Raw genomic sequence first — 12533 nt, forward strand, 5'->3', positions numbered from 1 at the left:
GAGCTGCGATGAGTCAGGATTTAGCAAAGCTTTGCAAACAGCACGTAGGGGATGGAGAGACAGAGAGAGGCAGGCAGCAAGGGATAGACGTAGACAGATGAGGGTGAGAGAGCCAGGGAATAGGAGTGGGTGTGCAGGATAAACAATCCCAGTCACTCCAGGCTCATTAATTATTTTTATTCAAATCAGAAAATCTTGCAAGGTTTTTTGGAATCAAATCGAACCACAGAACCTGTAACTCTCCCCTTTCCCCTCTCAGGCCTACTGAGAATAGAACATAGTGCAATGACTGCAAAAACACTGCAGTGCCTCAGGGCAGCTTCCAGGACCAGGGTGGGTAGCACTTCTCTTTTCTCCAGAGGTAAAATGATGTGAAGCTGGTACCTACAGTTCTCACTTTTACAGGCTCACATATGGGGAAAGGCATCATTACATCTTGACAGCCTCTGGAAACAGGTGTTAAAAACGGGTCACTCAGTCACTGTATCCTCAAGAGATTCTTCCATTTCCTGAAGAAGGGAAGAGGGAGAAGTTAATGACTCCATGCCCAAGGTCTCTTCCTCTTTCACTGCCCTCTTTTGCTAGGAGGGTCAGGAATTGCAGCAGGGTTGCATGTCGGCCACCACAACCAGGTTGCAAAGCCTGGCCTCTTTTTCAGGCTCTTGTGCTCTTGAGACTGACATCCCTCACCCTTCTCCTCGTGTAAGATAGTGGAGGAGAGGCTTTATCAGCATGCTTAGTCCTTTTTCTTTCTCTTGCCCTCCTCCTAATCCCCACACTGTGCTGTTCTCACCTTTTCTTTTTCCTTCCTTGTCTGATGGATTTTCTCCGCCTCTTCCCGCTCCTCTTGCTCGACTGGTTCCTTGTCGAGGCGCTGCAGCTGTGCCAGCCGGGACAGGACCTCCAGCCGGTAATTGGGTTCTTCAGCACATGGATTGTCCGTCAGCACCAGTGCCTGCAGCATGGGGAGAACCCGCAGCTTTTCCACCTCCTGAAAGCTTTTGATCCCATTGCTCCTGAAGAAAAAGAAGGACAGAGATCAGGGGAAGGAGAACCACGCAAGTAGGGAAATCCCTTTGGGACAGTAAGTGAACAGGACAGAAAAAGCAAAACTTAGCAGCATGAGGGACCACCGACCTTAGACCACAGATCTGTCACCTAAGATCCAGATCTGTCTTCAGCTCGCCAGACTGGGGAACAAAAAGAACACCTCCTCTGGATTTCTCTGTGCTCAGACAGTCCATTGAACCGTGTGACACCACCATAGCCCCACATGGGAAGCGCCAAGAACTAAAGGGCATTTGCAGGCAGAACACACTTTGAGGAACCCGAGTGACTTATGGCAAGGAGTGAAAAGCCTCAGGTGGGATATGAGAATGACTGGACAGACTGGTATTTTCTAAGAAGCCCAGGAAAGGCCCTGGCTGTTACAATGCCTAGACAGCTGCCAAACACCAGTTAAGGATGGTAAATATCAACCCATCCCTACCAGGCCTTCAACTTCCAAACCCCGCCCCCCCCTCCCCAGAAAACCCTAAAGATCTAAGTGGGAGTGCAGTCCGATGAAGGGATCTCTGGCCCAACACAGAGCAGGGAGGACCCACCGTAGATTGAGGTACTGCAGGCACTTCATGCTATCACAGAATCCATCCAGGACCTCAAGCTTGTTGTCACGCAGGTGCAGAATCTCTAGCTGCTCAAACTCCTCAAGGCCTTCAAGGCTGCAAATGGTGTTCTTGGCCTGAGCACCAGGGGGGCAGGAAGAGAGAAGGAAAATGAGGACACACAGGAGAGGGAACGGAAGTTATTTCTGGCCTTTAAACCTCTTTCTATCCTTCAGACTCCCTACCACTCATAACACAGTCTTGTCTGAAGCTCAACCAGGTAGTTCAGGGTCTTGGCTAAGTGGATTCTCAGGATTCATATTCAAGGACCAAAAGTTTGCTGAAAAAGTGTTTCCTGGAGCATCACTTGGTGTTTGAGACAAAACCACCCCACGTCAATACTCCACTGCCAGCACAGCACCTCTTTCGATGGCAGTGCCAAATCTGAGCCTCAGAGAGCAACACCATGGAGGGGAAAGCACACTTGAGCCTAAAATTAATGATTTTAAAGGATGAGTAACCAGCCTTTCTCAGTCACACAGTCCATGTAGTCCAGGCACCTTCCAGTAGCTGCTTCTCTTGTTGGGAAAATCTACGATGACCAAGAAGTCTCTTCTATTTCTCTGGGCTGTGTCTTACTTCAGGAAGTTTAAGATTCCCTATCACTGAATTTCATTCACTTCACTTGGATGTGGGTTAATGAAGCAGGGAAGTACTGAAGCTCTGAATTTCAGGACTAGTTTCACAGCAGGATTTCGGCTGGAAAAGACCACTAGAGGTCTCCTGCCCAAGCGGAGGTTCCCCTCAGCGCCAGCACCGACGCTCTGCTCTGTCAGGCTGCTCACCGCCTTGTGCGGCCAAGTCTGGAGCATCTCTTGCAATTATCATTTCCACGCCACGTTCTCCAGCCTGGAACTGAGCAGGGCTTTCCTTGCCCATATGGCTCGGGGCTGTAGTCGCTAAGGATGCTGAGACCTGAATGAAAAACGGGGTGAGAAGTGCTGTTATGCTCTCTCTTCCTCATAGACTCAAGCAATGATGTGGGCAATACCTGAGACTTAAAAAGGGGCACAGGCTGAACTGGTGGGACAGGAGAACACTTTAGTTCTGAGTTAATTGGGATACGGACGTTTTGTAGAACAGGAAGATTTCAACAGAATCTGGACAAAGGAGAATCTGGACAAAAGAGAATCTGGACCAGCTGGGCCAAGTAACAGGAGTAACACCAGGTCAAAAAGGGGAAAGTTGGATACTTAGTAAAGGCCACGTGAGCAGATTTAACAGTCAGAAAGGATTAGGACATTGTACCCCAGAGAAAATTGTGAGCTGGTGTGGGTGGGGAGCTCACTGATCACTGGTTTATAAAAGGAATAGTGACCTCCCATCACTCTCACTTTCTTCATCATTTCAGTGTGAATTGTTTTGCCAGGTCTGGCTTTGCAAGCACTAGCAGGGCAATGCAGAATGGGTATTTTTCAGATTTGTTTCATTTTTCCCCCCTAAATCAAACAACATTATGTCTGACACACCCTTAGATACCAGCTCTTCACCCAGATGCGATGCCACTGTTTCTTATGGAAAGTTGCCATCCATAGCCCATGATTTCCTCTCCCCTTCCTGCACACTGTACCTTTCTCAGGTTAGCCTTTGCCAGCACTGCTGCACCATGACCAGGAGCTAACACAGCCCTACTGTGAGCCTCAAAAATGATGCAACTGCCCCATGGTACACAGCCAGCTTGTAATCTGCCTAGTACATACCACTTTTTACATACAAAATTTCATCTGCAGCTATGTCATACATTAACCAAATGTGGTTCAATTCCTTAAATTTAACCCTTTGTCTTGAACCTTGTCCTTGAGGCATCAGCTGCACTTACCCAAGGCTAAAGTAACACCAAAATCTTTATACAGAAATCAAACTGTTACTGGGGGAGATTTCCCTGCAAAATGATTTAATGAGCAGGTAGACATGGGAGACAAATTCAAGCCCCAAAGAGTCTTTAGAGTCAGTTGTTCTAGTTTTAACAATCACCCCTTGCAATTTTCCTCTTCCACATGGGCAGCTCAGAAACCCCTCGTGCCAGGAACCTTCCCTCAAAAGAGATGCTCTGTTTGCTTCCCTGAAATAACTCACTAAGGTGACTGGGTATGCTTTGAAATGCTGTAGTGTATCTAGTGACCTATCCACTTCATCCATTCTTGGAGCACCTCCAGTCATAAAATCCCAGTTTTCCATCAGAAAATTGCAGGCAATCTCAGCAAGCAATCTCCTCAGTGTTTTCTGCCAGGGAATCTTGATGAAAAGAAGTGACATAGTTTTTCAAAGCCTTTATCATATTTAATTGCTTTTCAAGAGGTAGTGACTCAGGACATCTGTTAAGTCTTTGCAAGCTGTAGCACAGTGTGATGCATAGGGCTAAGCCATACATACTCTCTTCACTTGCATCCTGAGGAGTAAATGCTTCCTTGAAGTAATTGTTTATGATATTAAGAAACTGCTTCTCCTTAGTTTCACTGCAATATTGAATCAATTTCTTTTTTGGCAGCTGTAGGTGTGAATCATATAATTGTGCTGGCTCGAAACCAGTATTTGATTAGGCCCATCGGAGAGGAAAAAGAGGCATTGCCTCCCTTTGTCACCCAAAAAGCAAAGCTGTTGCTTTGGAGTGATCTCCATTTCTCCAGTGGTCCCAGGACACACAGAATACAAGCTTGCCCAACACTGCCTGAAGTAAAAACTGGCCTCCTGCAGGAGGTTGTGAGGGAAGAACATGATCCACTGAACTGACTCCTCTGTGATTTGTGGCCACTGCCTTTGTGCTATGTGGGCTGCAGGTGCAAGGCTCTGCAGCAGCTCTGTCCCACTCCCCAGGCTGGCTGATCACTTACCAGATAGAGCTTCTTGAGCTTGGAAACACTGAGCCCTGCTGTGGTCTTTATCTGGTTTCCTCGCAGCTCCAGGACTTGCAGACTGAACAACTGGTCTTGACTGAGTCCCAGCACTGTCTGGATTTTATTTTCTGAGTTGCCAGAGAGAAACAAGAAAGTTAATCCCACCTTTCCAAGAGAGTGTCCCCATAAGAATGAAGAGAGGTGGCTCTATCACCTTTCAGGCTGAGGTTGGCTAGGAGTGGGTGAGTAATGCCCTCCAAATCCATGATCTGGTTGCGATCAAAGCTGATGACTTGGAGGAAGGGCAGCTTCTGCATGCTGGCATTGGTGAGCAGATTCCCATCCACCTTCAGCCAAAGCAGCTGGGTTAGGCTGCTCAGTGGGGCCAAATCCTTCAGCTTGTTCTTTGACAAATCCACATACCGCAGGTGAATGAAGCGTTCGAGGAGGCTGATGTCTGTCAGGCCCCTGAGGGAGGGCAAATGTAAATAAAATATCTCTCATATTGCCCTACTACCATCTTTTGGGTTGCTCCTTGTCACTACTGGAGGGAGGACAATCTTCTCTCCTACTTCTCTGCTGTCCTAAAAAGCCTTGCTGAGAGAAGGAAGAAAAAGGCAGGTGATAGGGACAGGCCTGTAAGCAAAGATGAATGGCAAGATTGGACCTGCTTTCCTGGCAGAGGGAGTACTTACTCTCACTGAATTGTATCTGTCAGGACAGGGCATGGCCAGAGCAGAGAAAAGAGTAAGGTTTGGAGAGGGGTCTGTTAGACAATAGTGTCAACACAAAGGACTGTGTGGAAGGACTTTCCTAGCGGAAAAAATAGTGGAGATACCCTATGAGGCTGTTGAAAGAAACAGTCTTAATGGGGCCTTAGTTAGGTGGTTGCACTGGGGAGGCTGAGGCTCCAAACTGTCTAAGGCCATTGTGGCACAGTACTTACAGCTGCCTGCCTTACAGGTTAGCAATTAAGACGACAGATGTCAATGGATATTTCTCAGAGTGCCTGTAGGGAGGTCCCTCTGTTCAGGCCCCCCTAGGAGAGCACAGTCCAGAGTGATGGGCAGGCTGCCGCCAGCCTTGGGGGACACTGATGTTCCCAGCAGTGTGTCTGGCTGTGGCAGAGGCAGTGCCCAGGCCAGAGCTGAGGACGGACAGGCTATGCTGAAGCACAGACTGGAATGCAGGAGGCTGGAGAGCAGGGCCTGGATACGCTCCTACCCCGCGCGTGGCCGGCCACCAGCTTGCGGCACAGCGGCTCCACGGCCACACAGTGAGGGGCTTCTGCCGGGTCAGACATTGCACACTCACTTGGCTTTGGCTTCAAACTTCACATAGGCGTGGGCCAGCCCGTTGCCGGTCTTACTGAGGAGAGAGAGGCCCTCCTTGAGGACTTCCTCCGTCAGGGGACAGGGAACCGGCTCCTGGGAGAGAAGGAGAGAGCACAACGCCAGCGCTGGCCCAACCACAGCCAGGCGGCGCTGAGGGCCTCCCCCTCACCTTGTCTTCCTCATCCTCATCCTCATCCTCATCCTTCTCCTCATCCTCCTGCCCCTCCTCCTTCTCGTCCTCCCCCTCCAGCGGCTCGTCCTCCATGCTCCCGGGGCAGGCCGCGCTCGCCGCCTCCCGCTGCCCGAGGCCCGGCCGCTGCCATGGGAACGGGGGCGGGCCCGCTGCTGTCCCCGGCGCCGCGGCCCGGGCGCTCGCCAAGGCTCTGAGCGTGTCCCGCCCTCAGCACAAGCGCTTTGCGATCCCGCTCCGCCTTCCCGGCCGAGTGACATCTGCGGCTGTTAGCGTACCCAGAGAACCGAAGGATGTTTTCAGTGGGAATGGAGCTCTGTGCGCGCCCCAGCTCAAAACGGGCCCGGTTCAAAGCCAGGCAGGGCTGCCCAGGGTGGCGGGCACTCGGGCGGTGAATACGTAATTAACTGTTAATTCACCCTCTGGTAAATGTTTAATTAACATATTGAGCAGAATTAGCCTTGGATTCGGCATGAAGCCTCCCCAGATATGAACATGTGGATGCCAGGCAGGGGTTTTTGGGGTGCACTGCTCCAGCCCTGTCCTCCAGGCTGTGGAGCTGGGAAGGGCTGAGGCTGCCCGTGCCCAGCCGATGCCAACAGCGCCGGGTGTTTACCGGCTGGGAACGCTACTCACAGCTGATGGTCACCAGTGATCTGCAGTTAATACAAAGTCCAAGGCTCTGCTCCCTTTCCCTTCAGTGCACTTTGCTCCTTTGCAGTGCCTGGGACACGTTAGTGCTACGTAAGCTGGTCCAAACAGAGCTGCTGACACAACCATCAGCCGTCGCCCTTCCTGCGAAGCACCCCTGTGCTCAGGGCTGCACAGCAATCTGCCATCGGTGTGCCCCGCCTTGTCCTGCCCGACACCCTGGTGCCGACCTCTCCTCCTGTGCTACACATCTGGATTCACTCCCTGCTCATTATCACACAACCACAGAATGGTTTGGGTTGGAAAGAACCTCAAAACTCAGCTTGCCTCAACCACCCTGCCATGGGCAGGGATGCCACCTGCTAGACCACGTTGCTGAGGGGTCCATCCAACCCGGCCCTGAACACCTCCAAGGGGGGGGCAGCCACAACTCCTTTGGGCAACCTGTTCCAGTTCCAACCTCACCACCCTCAGAGTAAAGAATTAATCTGCATATGAACACTTCCTTTCCTGCCTTTGCTTCCTGTCCTAAACATCCCCTAACTACAGAAGGAAACCCAAATCTTTAAACTAGAGAAATTTTATTTAGATTATATATATATCCCAAACTTAATTATACTGATAATTTAGGAGGATATGTTCTAAAAGCTGGCCTGCACACCCATAGAGGAGTACAAGGTGATGGTGGCAGGAGAGGGGCACCTGCCAGGCTGCTTCCAGGCCCATCCCAGGAGCCATCAGCCCACTCAAGGCCCATTCCGAGCGGCACAGGGGCACAATGGCAGGTGGGAACCCCAATTAAGGACTCGGAGAAAGGAACACCCTGTCCAGCCCAAACCCAGGGGAGCCTCAGCCCCAGAGCACCTTTAGGATTGGGGCTGTAGCTGTGGTCAGGGATGTGGGACACAGGATGGGATACAGGGGAAGAGCATTTGGGGATTGCACAGGACTCGTTAGGGAGTGATTAGGGCAGGAACCAGGGGTGATCTAGGTCACATAGAGAAACAAATATAGCATACAGAAATAAAAAGGGCCAGTCATGTGTAAATAATTTGTGATGGTTTGTCCATGTCCTGCACCTGATCAGTGCAGCCTGTCAGCTTTTCTCATTAAACTCCTTTTGCACTTTGCCCTGGGCGAGGAACTTGTGGCCAGAGCACCACAGGGAGTTGGCTACTGGGGGGCTGGAAAAGTTGGGATTGAGGGGCAGCTACTGGGCACTGCCTGAGCCCAGCTCAGGAGGAGACACACTGTACATGGTGTAAATACTTCTGTAAATACAGAGATGCTCACCAGTGCACCTCCATCCTGCTCAGCTGGAGCAGGGTGTGGGATGAGGCTGCCAGTGCTGTGTGGGAGTGCTCTGTGTGGATAAATGTGTAATCTGTGTGGCCAGCCATGGCTATGTTTAAGTGGAATATATTCAGAGTCACAGAATAGTCTGAGTTTAAAGGGACACCCACAAAGATCATTGAGTCCAACATGTGTGCATGGTGCCTACTGGGAATACAAGCTCAGCCTGGCTATTGTTTGGGGCCAAGGATGTGGAGCCATTGCAGCCTCTCTCAGGCTGTCACATCTGGCACAATGCATTTTTCTTCAACAGCAACCTGTTTAAGATCCAACAACTACAGTTTGCTGTGAGGATCTGGCAGTATTTCCACTCCAGAGAGCTGCAGTCCTGCCAGAGAGCAGACAAAAAGAAGAGAAACAAGATCTGGCACTCCTACTGATATAGAAATTATTTTCCATGAACATTTTCATGCCCCTGCATTCTCTCAAAGCAGCAAGATCAATGCCCAGCTCCCATCTGTTTTCTTCTATGTAGGTCACTTTCCTGGGCTCTTGTGCCGTGGGCAGGGCTGGGCAGGAGCTGACAGCAAAGCTGCAGCTGGTGGGTGGCCCATCCCTGAGTGATTGTACCCAGTCCCTGCAGCCTTAGGATTACTGTGTGCCCCTGCTGCATCACTGCTGCTCTGGTCAGTGTGGCACAGTGGCCCCAAACTACACCCATGGCCCAGCAGCCTCTCAGAAACACATGCTCTGGTTGTAGAAAAGTTTTCAGGTTTTTGTGGGGGTGTTTTTTTTTTTTTTTTTTTTTTTTTTTTTTTCCCTGTTGTTGTTGTTGGTTTTGTTTGTTTGTTTTTGGGTTTTTTTTTCCCCTTTGAATTATCCTCCTCCTTTCCATATCACTCCACACACGAGCTGGCAGCTGTCACCTCATTGCTGCTGTCAGGCTCTTCCTTCTCAGACCACCTGATACCCTAGGCAGGAGATCCCTCCCATCCAGCACGAAGCTCCCCCAGCAGCAGTAGGGCAGGAGTCCCCACGGCACAAGGCTTTTTCCTCCTTGCTCCTCAGCTCCTGCCCCTCATCCCTCAGGTGATGCTGGCACTAGCAGCTGGAACACTGCTCATAGGCTCCCAAAGACGTATTGCCTCACAAATAAGCTCCTCCTTGTGAGGCACTTCTTTTTCATCACCCTCAGTACTACCAAAAAAAAAGAAAAAAAAATCAGAAGCTGGAAGTAACATGAAGTCTTGCTTCCTCACCCACCAGCACATGGCTGGACGCAGGCAGCAAGCACTGCCCCAACAGAGGGCCTAAATAAAATCCTTCCCTGCAGAATCAGAGCTGCTCCACTCTACATTTCATGAGCTAAGTCAATTAGCAGTCCTTACAGGCAAAGAGCAGGGATGAGCACATTACTGAGCCTGCCAGGGAAGACTGGCTCACTGCTAGAACAACCAGGTGCTCCAGCAGCTACTGGAATAGAGGCACAGATATAACAGAATCACCAGAGGCCCAAAGAAGAGCTGCTATATGACAGAAACAAGATGCAGTTTAAACCTGTGCAGTGCTTACTGAGGTAATAGTGGGCTCTCAGGGAAAAGCCCACAAAGCCCTCTCTGCAACCAGCCACCTCCAAAAGCAGTAAGTTCTCTACACTTCTTGTCCCTGAGATGCTTCCAAATAAGACCCAGGACACGCCTTTGCTTTTTCTGTTTTTCATTTATTGTTCAGTACGGGACACAGTGAGGTAAGACATCTCATGAGGGTCTAAGCTGACAGGTTCCTTGCTGATGGAGCTGAAGGATGCAAGAGACTGTGGTTCCTTTTTCCTTCCTGCAGCACCAGCAGTCCCCTCTCCCTGCAGGGAAAGGGGAAGATACTGGCCAGGTAGGCTGTGGGGTTTTAACAGGTCAACAGGAAACTGAGGATTCAGCTCAGAGAGGAGACTGTCCAGACTCTGCCGAGACAGGCTCCTGCTAACAGGACTCCAACGTGGTGGGGTGGTTAGCAGAACATCTAGAACAATGATTGTGGAGGGGGTGAGCCTCAAGGGAGGCCTCCGTACTGAAACGTGTGCAATGAAAGGTCCCTTCTTGCTTCCATTTGTTAACCACAAGGGACAGCTCCTCATGGGGTGCTTCAGTGTTTGGCATTGATAATATCCACAAACTCTGGCTTGAGAGATGCTCCACCAACAAGGAAGCCATCCACATCATGCTGAGAGGCCAGCTCCTTACAGTTGCTGCCGGTGACAGAACCTAAGGAGGGAGCAGTGTTTTAAGGTCAGATGTGACAGCTCTAGGAAAATAGGGCCAGAGCAAAGGCAGGACTGGCACGGTACCAGCCACCTCTTGTAGACAGCAAGACTATCTCCCATTTATCCAAGAAAGCTACCCAAACAAGCCAAAAGGTGATTCTTCATGCTCTGACAGTCAAGAATTTCCTTGCCAGGGAGAGAATGATGTACAACTGCAGCGACAGGTAGAGAAACTAAGCACTTCCTGCCTTGGAAAGTCGCTTCAGACTCACTTACCTCCATAGATAATCCTAGTGGACTGAGCAACAGCATCAGACACGTGGCTTTTCAGCCACCCCCGCAGCTTCTCATGAACTTCCTGAGCCTGCAATACAACACAAGAGTCACACTGATGCCTGAGCCCTTCTGCACACAGCTCCCTTCCAAAGAAGAGGGAACAGTTAGAGATTCTCTAAGTCACTAAGAATCTCCAGGAGATTTTCAGTAAGAATCTTCAGGAAGGTTTCCTGAGGGGGAAGGGTGAATTGGTCATTTAATCAGTCACCTCCCTGGCTCATACCTGTTGGGGAGTTGCAGTTTTACCAGTTCCAATAGCCCAAACTGGCTCATAGGCAAGAACCACTTTGCTCCAGTCTTTCACATTATCTAGAGAGGAGGGAGAAGGTAGAGGTGAGCACAGTAACCCCCATACTGGGAAAAGCAGAGCTGGAAAACTGCTAAAAAAACCTGAATGAACCACTTCTTTTTCCTCTTACCAGCAATAGCCTTGGTCTGTTCAAAAACCACCTTCTCTGTTATGCCAGCTTCTCTCTCATCCAGCTTCTCTCCAATGCAGGCAATGACTCCAAGGCCCTCAGCCAGAGCATGAGCCACCTTCTGCCCAATCAACTGAGAATGGAAAAGAAACAAGGCAGCCAATAAAACAGGCAGGAGGTCTGGTTTAATTGCTCGCTTTTGCAGTCTTTGCAGACCCATCTGAGCTGGACCACGGCTCCATTCTATGAAGCCACTCACCTCATCAGACTCTCCAAAAACATGTCTTCGCTCTGAGTGACCTAGGATCACCCATGCAGCTCCAATATCCTTGATCATTGCTGGGCTGGGGAGAAAGGACATGACTCACTGGAGGAAATTCACGTCCCAGAGGCACCCTGGTTTTACTCTCTGGGCCTCACCTGATTTCTCCTGTGAAAGCACCCTTTGGGACCTTGTAACAGTTCTGTGCTGCCACTGCAATCTTTGCATCGAGCTTCTGACGGGCAAAATCAAGGTAGATGGCTGGGGCTCCACAAACCACCTCTGCAAGGCAAAGCACATGGTTATCCTTGTGACAGGCGAAGGGCAGAAACTGTACCCAGCCACTGATTCCAAATCCCAGACCAAAGAGGTCATCCCTCCTCTCCTAGGCACGCACAGCCTGCCCCTCCTCACTGACATTTGGGGGGCCCTCAGCCACAGGACAATCTCTGCTATCCGATGACTCGACTCAACAGCAGGGAGGAAAGCCTTTTCCAGAGAGCTTAACAGGCGATACCAGGCCGACGGCCAGGTCACAGGGGTCTCTTGGGGAGTGCTCAGATAAAAGACAGGGTGAGAATCCCACCCTGCAGCCTGGGCCTGCCCTGGCCGAACCGAGGAGAGCTGCACCGGGTTGCGCCTGGGGTTGTAACCGGGCACAGCGGCGGGGCAGGGGCAGCAGGCAGGGCAGGGGCAGCGGGCAGGGCAGGGGCAGCGGGCAGGGCAGGGGCAGCGCTGCTTGGCGCTCCGAGGCCCCCGCTCCCGGGGGCTAGGCCGAGAGGAGGCGCGGTGCCCCCGGCCCGCCCGCTCCCGCGGGGTCTCCGGGGGTCGGCCACACGTGCCCGCCGGGCCCGCGGAAACCCGGATCTGGTTTCGCGGGTATATTTAGGACCGCTGCCGCGGGGTTATATTTAGGCCCCCGCCGCCCTCTGACATTTGCCGCTCCCCCGCCCGGGCCCGGGCCCGGGCCCGGTCCCCGGCTCCGCAGGGCCGTGAGGGACGTGCGCTACGTGCGGGCCGCGCCCTCACCGGTGTCGGCGGAGAGCTTGGCGCCATTCAGCGTGTGGATGAGCTCTCCCAGGCTCTTCTTGTCGCCGTTCATCTTCCAGTTGCCCCCCACGAAGAACTTCCTGGGCGCCATGGCGGGAACGAGAGGCAGCGGGGCCGGCACCGGAGGAGATGCGAAGGTCACCAGCGGCAGCGCGCGTGCGGGGACCGGCGCCGCTTTTATAGAGCGGCGGCGGCAGAGGCCACGCCCCGCGCATGCCCCGCCCCAAACCACGCCCCGCGCGG

General features: G+C 51.8%; 2 protein-coding genes across 2 annotated transcripts; both read right to left on the reverse strand.

Moving 5' to 3' along the window:
- Positions 1-163: 163 nt before the first annotated feature.
- LRRC23 (leucine rich repeat containing 23) lies at positions 164-6097 on the reverse strand. The gene is made up of 7 exons (XM_066341110.1): positions 6002-6097; positions 5813-5925; positions 4713-4966; positions 4496-4626; positions 1605-1741; positions 794-1016; positions 164-509 (listed from the first exon to the last, which is right to left on the reverse strand). The coding sequence occupies exons 1-7, from the start codon at positions 6095-6097 to the stop codon at positions 471-473; spliced, it is 993 nt and encodes a 330-aa protein (XP_066197207.1). The 3' UTR covers positions 164-470.
- A 3568-nt stretch (positions 6098-9665) lies between these two features.
- On the reverse strand, positions 9666-12453 carry TPI1 (triosephosphate isomerase 1). The gene is made up of 7 exons (XM_066341113.1): positions 12270-12453; positions 11399-11522; positions 11238-11322; positions 10979-11111; positions 10783-10868; positions 10500-10587; positions 9666-10224 (listed from the first exon to the last, which is right to left on the reverse strand). The coding sequence occupies exons 1-7, from the start codon at positions 12379-12381 to the stop codon at positions 10106-10108; spliced, it is 747 nt and encodes a 248-aa protein (XP_066197210.1). The 5' UTR covers positions 12382-12453; the 3' UTR covers positions 9666-10105.
- Between the last annotated feature and the right edge of the window lie 80 nt (positions 12454-12533).

The sequence above is a fragment of the Sylvia atricapilla genome, chromosome 2 (genome assembly GCF_009819655.1).
Source record: "Sylvia atricapilla isolate bSylAtr1 chromosome 2, bSylAtr1.pri, whole genome shotgun sequence".
In the NCBI taxonomy this organism is placed as follows: domain Eukaryota; kingdom Metazoa; phylum Chordata; class Aves; order Passeriformes; family Sylviidae; genus Sylvia; species Sylvia atricapilla.

Bases quoted from the DNA above. Each gene is read 5' to 3' on its own strand.
- LRRC23 (XM_066341110.1), bottom strand. From the start codon at position 6,097: ATGGAGGACGAGCCGCTGGAGGGGGAGGACGAGAAGGAGGAGGGGCAG. The intron at 5,926-6,001 runs GTGAGGGGGAGG...CTTCTCTCCCAG, and splicing joins ATGAGGATGAGGAAGACAAG to GAGCCGGTTCCCTGTCCCCT. The intron at 4,627-4,712 runs GTGATAGAGCCA...CTGGCAACTCAG, and splicing joins AGCCAACCTCAGCCTGAAAG to AAAATAAAATCCAGACAGTG.
- TPI1 (XM_066341113.1), bottom strand. From the start codon at position 12,381: ATGGCGCCCAGGAAGTTCTTCGTGGGGGGCAACTGGAAGATGAACGGC. The intron at 11,323-11,398 runs GTGAGGCCCAGA...CTTTCTCCCCAG, and splicing joins GCTTTCACAGGAGAAATCAG to CCCAGCAATGATCAAGGATA. The intron at 10,225-10,499 runs GTAAGTGAGTCT...CTCCCTCCTTAG, and splicing joins CACTAGGATTATCTATGGAG to GTTCTGTCACCGGCAGCAAC.